General features: G+C 51.9%; 1 protein-coding gene across 1 annotated transcript in view; it reads left to right on the top strand.

The window, feature by feature from the left end:
* NEURL1B (neuralized E3 ubiquitin protein ligase 1B) overlaps nucleotides 1–7,622 on the top strand; it is a 38,106-nt gene extending 30,484 nt beyond the window's left edge. The window contains exons 4-6 of the mRNA XM_034655657.1: nucleotides 6–151; nucleotides 2,261–2,386; nucleotides 2,758–7,622. Coding sequence (XP_034511548.1) covers nucleotides 6–151; nucleotides 2,261–2,386; nucleotides 2,758–3,002 — 517 coding nt within the window. The 3' untranslated portion in view covers nucleotides 3,003–7,622. The remainder of the gene's footprint in view (nucleotides 1–5; nucleotides 152–2,260; nucleotides 2,387–2,757) is intronic.
* The last annotated feature ends 5,653 nt before the right edge of the window (nucleotides 7,623–13,275 follow it).

Genomic DNA, 13,275 nt, shown 5'->3' with positions numbered 1-13,275 from the left:
GCACTCAGCTTCACGCTGCGGCCGGGAGGCGACGTGCTCCTGGGCGTCAACGGGCGCCCGCGCGGCCGGCTGCTGTGCGTCGACACTACGCAGGCGCTCTGGGCCTTCTTCACCGTGCGCGGCGGCGCCGCGGGCCAACTGCGCCTCCTCGGTGAGTTTCCCCACCGCGCGTGCGCGGGCCGCTGTACCGCCAGCCAGGGCTGAAACCCGGGGCGGGCTTCCCAGGCTTGAGCGCGTGCTAGCATCCTCCTGCCTCCACCTAGAGTTTCTGATTTCAGTAGGAGCAGCCCTGAAATGCAGTTCTAAGGAGTGTCCTAGGGATGTCCATGTTGCTGCTCCCAAGACCGCATTTTGCCCACACCGACCTAAGTTCCCACTGGGGTCTGGGCCTGGAAGTCTTTATGCAGTCGGTAAATAGGCAGTGCAATTTTTATTTCTGTTGTTATGACTTATTATATCACGGATTTATTTTTTACATACATGGGGCATATTATGTTGTAGGAAAAAAGTAAATACAACTGCACGTAAAAGAGTACATCAGAATAACAGTGTCCACAGAAAGCGGGATGGAGGCTTGAACCATCTTATTTTGACATGATTTTGCCTTCATTCATGCCACCAATAGACACGGAGGACGCACCAGCTGTGGGCCAGGCCCTGGGCTCCAGGATGGGGCACCGCAGAGGACAGGACACAGGCCATGCACAGGAGATGCTTACAGACCACCTGAACAGAGAGCTGCACCGTGTGGTGTGGGCTGCTGAAGAGGGGCTTCTCTCTAATTTGGTAGAATGGACGTGGTGGTCAGGACAGGTTCCCAGAGAGCACAGCTCCATTTTCATGATTCAAGAAGTCAGTCCAAATGGTAACAGAAACGATGAACATTTCCTGTTATCTCGTTCAATTTTATACTCCTGATGCCTCTATGAAACCAATATCATTATCCCATCCACAGATAAGAAAACTGAAGCACAGAGAGATTAACTGACTGTCCCAGTCACACAGCTGGTCAGCCATGAAGATGTTGGGCAAATCACAGACCCTCTCTGAGCCTCTGATTCCTTCTGTGTAGACAGGGAGTAATTACCTGCATCCTGGCATCAGCATGAGGATGAAGTGATGAGGTGCCCGTAATGCTTTCAGCAGGTGCCTGCCTCCTACAGCGTGTTTAATACATAGTAACAACAATGACTGCTGTTTGCAGGCAGAGGAGGAACACAGTGGTCATCGTTTTTTGGAGAGTTGTGTGTGTGTGTGTGTGTGTTTAAGGGATGGCCAAACGTAGTCATCATTTACCCTGAGATGAGTTTCCTAAGTTCCCACTGGGGCTTTGGCAAGAACTAAGCCTAGAATCAGTCTTCCTTACCCTCCTCCCCAGCACCTCCAAAGGAACCAGGATGAGTCCTTGAGTGGTCAGGAAGAGTAGGTAGAATGGAAGCGACTTCCTTTGGAGGCCAGGGACTTGCCCTCCTGATTTCTACCTGACAGCAACCTCAGCACTGTATTATCTGTCCATCCATCCTCAAGTAGGGTAAGGGAAGGAACATCTTTCTCACCTAAGAAATAACCCATTATTATCTGAACCAGCAGTGAACACAAGGAAGAAAACTCATTCATGTTGCATACTACTAGTCAGGAATCTTGTAGTTGTAAGTGACAAAACCGCATTCAAAGTGCCCTAAACTGAAAGGAAAATGTATGAGTACACATACCTCAAAAGTCTGGGAGTATATTGGATGGATTCAGGAATAGCTGGACCAAGGTTTTGAAAGCATGTTATCAGGATCCCATCCCAAAGCTCACTTTCCCCTGTGTTGGCTTCACTCCCAGGCAGGCTCTACAGTGCTGGACCTACCTCCCAATGGATGGGCCCTTTCTTTCCCAACAGTTGTAGTGTTCTCATGAAGGCCTCTTTGACCTTTACTGGGTTATGTAGCCTTACCTAAACCATCACTGAGACCAACAGGTGGAAGTTCTTCTTGGTCTGGCCTGGATCATGTGAGTGAGGGTGAAGTAAGTGCCCCAAAACAAAATCCTGGTGCGGTTTCTGAAATAAAGAGGAATGCAGGCTGAGCAGGCAAAAAAATAGGTGTCCACCACACATGTACAATTCCATCAGTCCTTAGCAGAAACCTGGGAGGTAACTCTTATCCCCTCATTAGACAGAGAGGGAAGCTAAGGTGCAAAAGAGTGAAGAGTCAGGGACTAGCAGAACAGGACTCACCTCCCACCACCCCTGATGGAGTCTCTTTGGTCTCAGGCACCCTGCAGTCCAGCCCTGCGACCACATCCCCATCAGGGTCCCTCAGCGGCTCCCAGGATGATAGCGATTCTGATATGGCCTTCAGTGTCAACCAGTCCTCCTCAGCATCTGAGTCATCCCTGGGTAAGGAGGTATAAACCCCAGGGGGTAGGGGCTGTGGCTGGCCTGGCTTCTTCAGCTGTGCCAGAGCCTTCCTGAAGCTAAGCTAGGATGGCCACCTTTCCCCCCTGCATCCTCTCCTTTCTCGGCTGCACGTTCATCTAGGGGGAGGAGGAATCGTCGTATGGTATCCCAAAGGGTGATAATGGTGCTTGATGCTTGGGGGAGGGAGGGTAGGGAAAGGGACAGAGCCCAGAAGAAAACCCCAAGTTGGTGTCTCTCAAAATTGTTTCCCCACAAGTTCAGCCACAGAAGCTCTGCGTTCTTGGGATTGCCCCAGCAGAACCCACTGGAAAACCACATTCTTAAGTCTGTCTTGTTCTCCCTTTCTGCAGTGACCGCACCCAGCTCCCCACTGAGCCCCCCAGTGTCCCCTGTGTTCTCCCCACCGGAGCCAGCAGGCAGCAAGAACGGCGAGTGCACGGTGTGCTTTGACGGCGAAGTGGACACCGTCATCTACACGTGTGGACATATGTGTTTGTGCCACAGCTGCGGCCTGCGGCTCAAGAGGCAGGCCCGCGCCTGCTGCCCCATCTGCCGGCGGCCCATCAAGGATGTCATTAAGATCTACAGGCCGTAGCCTGGCCCGTCATCGGGCCTTGGCCAGAGCAAGGTCACCTTTCTGAAGGCCCCCTGGGCCAGGCAACCGCTATGGCCGCCAGGGAGTCCAAGGGCAGTGGCCATCCTGTCTGCCACTCTCCAACGGTGGGCAAGGCGTGACAGTCATGGAGATGAGGCCTTGGGGGTCTGAGCCCAGGCAATGCCTGCTTCTGGCTCAAAAGTGCTTTGCCCCCAAAAGGCCGTCCCAACAGCAAGCTCAGGACCTGCCTAGCAGACCACCCTGTCCCTCGGTGACCTCTCAGCTGGGAAACAGCACTCTCTGTGCAATGCTTTTTGCTGGAGTGGGGTTGAGTGTGTGTGAGAGAGGGTGAGGGGACGGAGCGGCCAGAGAAGAGAGAGGGAATGTGTGTGCGAGGACGAGTGAGAGAGAACGCATAGGTATTTATCCAGGGAGCCTGGCTTGGGGAGGTTTTTTAACACTAAGGAATGTGCAATCCAGAGCCCAGACGGTAGCGTGACTAGAAATTGTTCACTTTCTGGGGCTGTAACGTCGGCTGGGTTTGAATGTATGAAGCCTGCACCTAAACAGAACTCCCTTGGATGGTATAGAAAAGGGACACTCAGATTTTCTAAGGGAAGGAAAAAATAGCTCATTGTTTACAGCTCCAAAGCAGCAACGCCTTGGGGGGAAGGTGGGTGGAGAACAGAAAAGAACAATTTGCTTTTTTAGTTTCTTCCTCAGTCTTGGAGAGGAGTTTTGATGGGTGCTGCGGCCCACCGAGAGCTCTGGGTGGTGTCAACCCCAGAAGCCTTTTCACCCCTTCACCCCCGACAGCCTAATAATAAGCATAGTGCACCTTGACTCGGTCCCTCTAGATGCTTTTCGTCTGTCCCACCCCTTGCTGTCCCCAAGAAGACAAGCAGCAGGTTCTCTTTTCCTGGGGGAGGGAAAGAATCCTGGAGGCTGGTGACTCACCTACAGTTGGAAAGGCCGCCCCATCGTGCAGACGGCTCTCCACATTTCGTGCTGTCACCCCGGGCCTGGCGTTCACCAGCAGCAGTGGGCATCACCAGGGCAGCCTGCTGGGGAAGTGGGAGGAGGAAAAGACTTTGCAACGGGTTCTGATTCTCAGCTTCTCTTTCCCTGCTGATTACTAAGATGTTAAATGATCATTAAGATGTTAATAGCTGAGACATTAAAATGCTGACCTTGGGACTCTCCCTCCTTCCCAGGGCCATTTGCAGGCATTTCCTGGGACGTGGCCCTGTCCCTGACTTCCTCACCCCTGCCAAGGCCCATGTCTGCAGGCTCCCAGACCACCCCTGGGCTGATAGGCTGGCCCAGGCCCGCTCCTCCCTTCTGCCCCCAGTTCCTGGCCTACCCTCTGCCCTATCTTGTGCTGTACCTTTAAGGAAGCCCCTGGGCCTCTCTGATTCTCAGTTCCTAATCCGTCCAAGATGAGGCCCAGTACCTGCCCACTCCAGAACCCAGACCAGCGTAACATCTAAAAAGCCCAAGACACTGCAAAGAACAGATAACATTTTTACTCCAATTCCTAATCTGTTCCTCTGCTGCACAGATGACGGCAGGGAAAGGAGAGCATTCAGAGAGTTTCTAGAACTAATGTTTGCTGGGTGTCTGGAGGCCCAGAGCCCAGCCCAGCTGGGCCCTCATCAAATCAAATCCCGTAAGACCAGTTGGTCATCGCGATGCTCTAGGTCTTGGACCGCCTGCTTCTTCTCTGCCTAAAGTGGTCATAATGTTCTGACCCGATCTCAACTTCAGAACCCTCACCCTTGTCCCTGCAAGAGCCCCTGATTGGTTATTTTCCCCTAGTGAATCTGGGAAACATGCCCACCTTTAAATGTTGTGACAGAGGTTTTTGGGGAGCAACTGGAACCTCAGGATAAGAGCTGGAGAAGCTCGGTAGCACTCAGTGGCCAGCAGGAGCCTTCCACTTCCCCCATGCGGGGTGTGGTCACAGACCTTGTGGGAGAGGACTCATGCCCTCCTCCCCACCAGAGCTGGTTCTCCAGGCAGCAGTGCCGCTGACCGGATTGAGCCAGTCACAAGCTCTGGTGGTCTCAGAAGCCAGCGGGAGGCAGCTGGTCTCCCCTGCGTCCTGCCCTTCCTAACTGCCCCCACCCCTGGGTGCCAGCCATGGTCATGTACAGCCACCACCAGGAAGCCAGTGACCAAGGGCCTGGACCCACGTGGACCAGGCCATGCTCCTGGTGACCTGTTACCTGGAACAAAAGGAGCTGGTGGCCTGTTTAATTTGCTCTGTGGCTGCTATAAATAGCCTCCCTGTTTCCAAGAGAAATTAAGGGGGTGTTTATCTTCTAAAAACCAGACATTTCCTGATGCTCTAAACTGATTTATTCAGTGCTGTAGAGGAGCTGCTCCCATGGCCCTCACATGGCGGGAGAGAGAGGAAAGGGAACCTCTCTTTCTCACTTCACGCCATTACGTGCCTCGGTGCTGGGCTGGAGAGGCCTCTCCACGCACCGATCCTGTGAGGCAGGCCTTCTGACCCCACTGAGTCAGATCTAAGACACCACCGATTATAAAATACACCATTTTATGTCCCACTAGGGGAAATAAGGCGAATTTTAACTATAAGATGCCACAGCTACACAATTCATTCTAATCAGAGACTTGAAATGTGAAAGAAAAAAAAAAGCTGTGCTATTTAGAATTGATAAAACATGGTATTATTCCCATGGGACAGGTAAGAGATTGAGGTCCTGGGGGTGAAGTGATAGGATCACATGCAGTATGTGGCAGGGCTGGGATTCCAACCCAGGAGTGTCTGGTGCCGAATCCCACTCTCTCCGCTGCCTGGCCCCAAGCCCTGGAAAGCTTGAGACTGCCTTGAGTTTTCTTTCTTGAAACTTCTCTGGGCAGCCCCTAGAGAGAGCCTGGGCACCTGCACCTGTATGGAGGGTTCCAGCCCCAGGCTGCGGTCCCTCTGTCACTCATACCGTGGAAGCACAAGTCTTTCCTTTCAGGCTCGCCTTCCCACTGCCCACATTCTCCTGGCAGAGCTGAGCTATGTGAGATCCTGAGGCCAACCTGAAGGCCTCCTATGGTGACACAGGGGTGTACACATGGGGCAAACTTCGTGGAGGGGCCGAGAGCGTTGCCCCACCACCTTCCTGGGCCTCAGCACCACCACCCCCTCGGGCAGGGACTCCGGGGCTAAGAAGGGGGAGACCAGAAGATACTCCCTTGTTGTGGTCTTGTGCCTGTTTATTTTGACCCACCAGAGAAACTGGGCTGTTTCCAAGTCAGAACAAGCTCCTTTTCCTAGTCCATTCCCAGAAGTGGGAGTCTTCTGGCTATAGCTACCCAGGGCAGCTGCTCCCCTAAGTGCAGCAACACTTTGCTCGACACCCACTCATCCGCATGGCCTGTGTTCTGGACACAGTGCTGGGAACTGGGACTGAAGACAGAGCCCACAGGGAGCTGACAGTCTGGAGCCGGACAGATTTGCACCTTTTCTTTGCTCGCTCTGGCGCTGGGTCCTGTGCCAGCACATAGTAGCTACTCTGTAAAGGTTTATGGGAGAAATCAGAAATCAAGTCCCGAGCATTCAAGGGTTTGGTAAAACACCACATACACTTGCACACAAAGTCATTTGACAAACATCTGCTGCGTGCCTACCAGGTGTGGGTGCTGGGGATTCGGAGCTGAGAGGACAGCGCCCTAGCTCTGCCTTCAGAAGTGGAGACATTAGAGGATGATGAAACACTGGGGACAGAATCCGTTGGGCTGTCTTGGCCATTCTGTTGCGTTTGGGGATCTATCCTGGTGAGTGCCCACGACTGCTTTCCTGACCCAGAGCCCCCTGCATGCTTCGAGAAGCCTCCTCTGCATTAGAAATGCCAGGCACCTTGTAGTCAGTGAGCTGTTGCCAAAATGGTCTTGGCAGAACCCTCAAAGCCTCCATCACTTGATGATCACCTTCCAGTCTCACCAGGGAGACCCATGGGAAGGTGGCTACCTGCTACTTTCAGGCTTGGCACTGGTTGCTGGAATCATCCCCAGGTCCCAGAGAATCCCATCAGTTCCAGTTGGGAGTGGGATTGTGCAAAATCTTGGAGAATGAGAGGCAGTAACCTACCCCCTGCTCAATCCCATCTCTGCCCCCGTTTTGGGAGAGGGACGCCTGCTCAGGAACACGTGGCCGCCTGGCATTTCTTGGTATTTAACTGTCTTTCCCAAGCCCCTAATGAAATGACTTGTACAACAATCTGTCTGTGCCTTATCAAAGTGTCTGTGCACTTTTTATCCTTTTTAAAAGCAACTTTAAAAAGTGGTCAGGGGACTAGCATACATGGTAGTATTCTAGAAATATGTGCTAATCACTGAAACCCTTCTGCATCATGTTTTTGATGTAGGAGTGATGAAGCGTACATCTCTCATCCCATCCCTTCACTACCTGTGTACAGACCTTTTTAAAAATATCTCTTATTCTTATTTTTCTGATTCAATACTGTGACTTCTCCAACACAATCTAATCTTTGGGGATTGTAATAAAGGTTTTAAAACTTGGGGGGAGTGGGTTGGGAAGGGTTTGCACTGGTCCTGTGTGTTGTGCTTTTGTGTGTTGTGTGTTTTGGTTTTTGTCTATTTTTATCCGTTTTATATTAACATAATTTTTCTGTTTAAAAAACAAATACAACTTTGGCTTGTTAAAAAAGAAAGCTTCTTCAGAAGTCAATTTTAAAAACCGCAGTTGCACACACTGTTGGGGAGTGAAGGTGAGGAATACAAAGCATTGCCAACCTTGAGGAAACAATTTGCAAAATGTTCGCAGAGTCCTGATAATGTTTGATCCTTTTGCCAAAGTAACTTTTGCAAAAATATCACAAGAAATAATTCTAACCAAGGATAGGCTCTATATGCAAAGATGTTCATCGCAGCATTATTTACAATGGTAAAAAAATTGTATAAGCCACCCTAACGTCCAACAATCAGGGTGACCTTGCCAGAACTCTTGGTTGCAAGTGACAGAAACCAAACCCAAACTGGGTTAAGGGGACTGAAATGCTCAGCTAACTGCAAAGTCCAGTATCATGAACCCAAGAACCCACTTCAGGTGCAACTGGATGCAGAATCTTATATGCTGCAACAGGACTTGGTTCCCCCCAGCCCGCCGCCGCCCCCGCTGCCCCCGCTTCTCGCTCTGCCCTCCTTCCCTGCGGCCAGTTCCCGAGCAGGTTCTCAAGACACCTGTCCACAGCATAGCGCAGGCGCAGCCTACAGCCTCCTCCCTGTGTGGGCCCACCTGGATCACGTGCCCCTTCCTGAGCCAATCACAGAGGCCAGGGAGATACAGACCTCTGATTGGCCAGACCCAGCACAGGCGCTCAACTCCACTCAATAGGCTGCTTTCCCAGAACCGAGAGTAGGGAATCGCAGTCTCAGTGAAGACCTAGTGCTGCGCAGGCAGGAGCAACAGGCATCTCTCTCTCTAAGAAAGGATGAACGAACCATGATACAGATGTATATACCTAGTTAGTAGTATGACCCGTGAAGCCAGACAGCCTGGTCCTCACCACGACATTGAACGAGACACTTAACCTCTTTGTGCCTCAGTTTGCTCACCTGCAAAGCAAGAATAGAAAAGTTTGCTGATTTTAGGATGGGTGTGAGCATTATTGAGATCATGCTGGTGATGTGCTAGGCACCGTCTGGCACTCAGCAAAGAGTTCATAACACGGGAACATGTTTATGTCAAAACATGGTGGGAAAATCAAGATATAAAACTGCACATACACTCTGATCTCGTGGATGTAAAAACAAGCAAGCAAGCAAGCAAATGAACGAACAACACCCCCCAAACCAGACTTGTGTTGGCATGACCAACAGGAAGGAAGCAAAAATCTCCATGGGGGCTGTGTTGGGATAATGGTATGATTGGACTTTTCCCCCTGTGTTTTCTAAATTTTCTGTAATGATAAATTATTACTTTTAATTTAAACTTGTCACTTGGAAAATAGTATCTCCCGTCTCTGCAAAAACCGATGAAAACAGCTAGCGCTTGCTGGAATTCGTCAGGAATTCCCAAGCTGATGGTCTGAGTTTGAGATCCAAATTTAGTCACAGTGAAGATAAAGGCCTGCAAGCTTCGAGTGGAGACCAGGCCAGGCTGACCAGTTTGGTTGGGCTTCCTCCAGGCCAGGCTGTAGGGCCCAGATTTCTGGGGGTGGAGCCCTGCAGTGGTATCAGGAGTAGCAGGGGAAGGGAGAAGGTGGAGCTGCTCAGGCCTGCTTTTCCTGGCTTGCTGAAATAGCCTGGTTTGGTGACACTGAGTTTGGGGAGCAATGGGGTGAAAGAAGTGAAGTTGCATTTATGAAGCCGAAAGCCAAAGAAACCATGATTTTCCTACTTCTCTCAATGAATCTTCACAACAATGTTGGTCTCCTTTTACAGGTGAGGGAACCAGGGTCCCTTCAAGGTAGAAGACGGATTGGACCCTAGATGTGTTTGTTCCAGAGCTAAGGCAAAACGTGCCTCTGAAAGATATCACTCATTTCTAGTAGGCCAGGGGACATTTTCATAGATACCATCTGATAATCAAGACTTTTTTTTTTAATAAAGAGAGGTGAAGACCATACTAATACAGACTGTTTGGGTTTTAGGAGACTGAAACCCAACTCAAGAAAAACAACTTAAGAAACAACTCACACAACTAAACTGGTCAATCCTCGCTTCAGGAATGGCTGGATCCAGGTGTTCACATGATGTCATGAGGTATCTGTCTCTGTCTCAGTTCCGCTTTCGTCTGGGTTGACAGCACTCTCAGGCAGGCTCTCCCTTTGTGATAACCAACATGGTCTCCAGTGGCTCCTCACTCATACCATACCAGCTTAGTAACCCTTTGGAAATCTTTCAGGAAAAGTCCCAGGGCATCTATCTTTTGACCTCTTGGATCAAAAGCCCAATCCCTACATCAATTTCTGTCACATACCCACACTTGACACAAAACCAAGGATAACATGGCCCTTGCCCTCAAGGACCAACCAATCTAGAGGGGAAGGCAGACTCATAAACAGACATGTTCAGACCAGTGTGGTCCTGAGGTTGCTAGGACTGGTCGAATTCAAGGCATAAAGGCTATCGATCATTTAGTGATATGATTTAAACATCCTTCTTTCTCCTGGCTCTTCAGGCTTTCACTAATGCCTGGGTCATGCTTCCTCGTACATCATATTTCTCTTCTGAGGCTTCAGTGGACTAAGTCTGTGCCCTAACCCTCACCACCCCGCTGCCTGAAGCACAGCTAGCCTCAGAAGAGTTCCATATGGAGACTTCTCTTTCCCTTATTCCCTGGGTTCCTGCAGGACAAACAATCCTCCGCAAAGATAATAACAAATCATCTAACGAGCACTAACTATGTGCTAAGGACGTCCATGACATCTCTGACTCCTCACTCTAGTTCTTTGAAGTACGTCCCATCATTACTTCCATTTTATACGAGGGAAAACCAAGACTCAGATTAAGTAACTTTATACATTCCGTATGGCCTCTCAAAGACAAAAGTAGTTCCCAGGATCTAGACCCAGTGGTTTTCAAGGGCCAATGGTCCCGGAACATAGGCACTTGTGATTTCACTGATGCCACCAACAGTCTGTCAGATAGATATTATAGTCCCATTTTACAGACAAGGAAAGAGAGGCTCAGAGAGGGCAATGACCTGCCCCAAATCACACAGCTGTGAGCTGTGGAGCCGGAACTTGAACTAGGTCTGACTCTTTCCACAGCATCACAGCTTGTCTGTGGGTAAATTGTCAGAAGCGAGCTGGGGGGAAGGAGCAAGAGGAGGGGAGGAGAAAAGTGAAGAAAGGTGGGGAGAGGTGAGGAGGGAACCAGACTGTTCGTCTAGGAGGACAAAGATAGAAAGCTGCCTAGCTGGGTCCCTGACTTACACAATGGCCATCAGTCCAATTCCAGGGCCAGAGAGTCTTCCCCTCTCCCTTCAGGCTCAGTTCTCTTGGCTCTTGGAAGCTGGTTTTGGCTCCCACACAGGGATGTGGAAAACATGAATATGCCAGGCATCCACAGTGGGAACAGAGCCCCGACCGTGGCCATTAAACGCACCCAAGGGAAGCTTCCAGAAGCCCAGGGGCAGCTACATCCACACAAAGTGCCTGGGGCGGCTGGTCAGCTTTCCTCAGCCCCCTCCCCTTCTGGCCTGGCCTGCCCAGGTGTAACCTTTCTCCCGGAGTAGAGCTACTCAGAATGCCCTCTCCTGCCTCTCCCCAGCTGCACGGAGAAAGGCTTGAGCCATCCTTCCAGAGGTCCAAAGGGCCTGCTTAGGAGTCTGCAGAACTGACCTGAGTTCACGTCCACGCTCTGCCCCAACAAGCAGGGGTACTTGGCGTCCCCAAGGAGCCCTGGGGGGTGCTGCTCATCCGGGAGCTCGCATGGATATGGCCTCTGGAGTTGTACAATGGGAAGCCCCCTTCTCTATGCCTCACTTCCCTGCCTCGAGGTGGGGCCTGCAGGACCATCCCCTCAAGCCCGAACTGGGAGGAGAGGAGGCTGACTGTGGGAGAAAGAAAATGACTCCTGGGGACCTGTGCCCAGGGGAGGCTGCATCCTGGCTTCTCAGCTTGGAGTAGGTGTTTCCAGCATTTTGGTGCCTAGCAGGGAGGGGGTGGCGGAGGTGATGGGGATGATGAGAGCACAGCAGAGAAGACAGATGAGCCTGAAGGCCAGGCCGGCCTCAGCTGTGGGATCTTGGCCAAGTTACTGTCCCTCTTTAAGCCTCAGTTTCTGGATCTCTGAGGTCTCAGCTCCCTTGTGGATTGTGTCAAGAAGAACCGAGTCGGGAAGTGGCTGGCATTTGGGAGGTGCTCAGGAACGGCAGGTGTTCTTTTTACCAGTATTACAGGCTGTGCTATATCACTTCGCCCCCTCGTCCTACTAGCCCCCATCTCCCTGTCCCAGCTGGGCCTCTGTCTTCCACAGTCCCCTGGGCCTGCCTTCAGGCCCTGAACTGCCTCAGGAGTTGGCCCGGTGACACTGTTAGCAGCACCTACAGGTGACCAGCATAGGGTCTACCACACGGAGACCCTTGGTATTTCTGTCCCGCTCCCCCCAGGGAGGAATTTCTGGCATTAGCACACCTCCTTCCCACGAGGAATGAAAGCTGGGGGCAATCAGATGGCGGGGGCTTGCCAGGCCTCTGAGTTTGCCCCGGCCCCTCGCCCCTTGCTTGCTTTGGCTCCCCATCAAGAATGCTGGACCAGGCCTGGGAGGCTGACTGACCTCGGACTCCAGAGGGAAAGTCACACTTGTGCTCAACTCCCAGGAGCAGCCCTACATTCCAGGAGGGGCGTGGGAAGGGCCAGGCCTTCCCCCAGCTTAACTGAGCGGGGAGCTGCCTGCAGCCTGGCCATGCTCACAGCCTCAGAACTGGCCAAGCCCACCTCCGCGCCCCCCAGGGAGATCTGCCCCACCATGGAGGGATGGAGCGGGGAGGTAGGAGATACCCATTGCCACCACAGGACAGAAGTGAAAGAAATTTCCCAGAGATGTCTCTGGCCTTCGTCATCTAGTCTCCTTTGCTAGCTAATGCTCTTCTCCCTTTTCTGGTACCAACCCCTACCTTCAAAAAAACCAGAACCCTCTCCATTATTCAGAGGAATTCTAGTCTCCCTTCAGCCTCTGTCCCCTCTGAGAGGTAGTTCCAGGTAGTTCTAGGACTGTCTAGATTTGACCAGGGGCATCCCTCCTGACCCAGTCTTCCTGTCTTTCCACCCTGGTTTGAGGGTGAGGGGGGTGGGTGGTGTAGGGGCGAGGAGGGGGGTTTCAGCTGGAGTTGTTCTTAACAGAGGCCTGGGTATCGGGCGAGGTTTCCCTGAGCAAGTCACACAAGAGCTGGGCCTTGGAGGGTGGACAGCAGACAGCCAGCAGAGACAGGCCCAAGCACACTGCGCAGAAGGGAGCTACCTAAGCACAGAGTACGCGAGGCAGCCTGCTGGAAGAGCAGACCAGGGTCCGGACAGAGGTCCCCAGGAGACATTTTCCTTCTGCTACAACCAGCCTCTCTTCCTCCAAGCAGATCCCAGCACTCTGCTGGTTAGTTGGCTCCTAGGCAGGCTTCCTCCCACGGACCAGGCTTCCCAAGCTCCAGACAGGACGGCTCCAGATAGGGCACAGGGCAATGGGGTAGCCTGGGTCAGGGTCAAGGAGCAGCTTGGCTTGGGAGGGCCCCATCCCCTTGGAACAACGAGCTCTTCCCTTTCCTCACCTTCCAGGCCGTGAACCTGGAAGT

The sequence above is a fragment of the Ailuropoda melanoleuca genome, chromosome 3, assembly GCF_002007445.2.
Source record: "Ailuropoda melanoleuca isolate Jingjing chromosome 3, ASM200744v2, whole genome shotgun sequence".
In the NCBI taxonomy this organism is placed as follows: Eukaryota; Metazoa; Chordata; class Mammalia; order Carnivora; family Ursidae; genus Ailuropoda; species Ailuropoda melanoleuca.
Note: the sequence above shows the minus strand (reverse complement) of the source record. Positions and strands in the feature narration are given on the sequence as shown.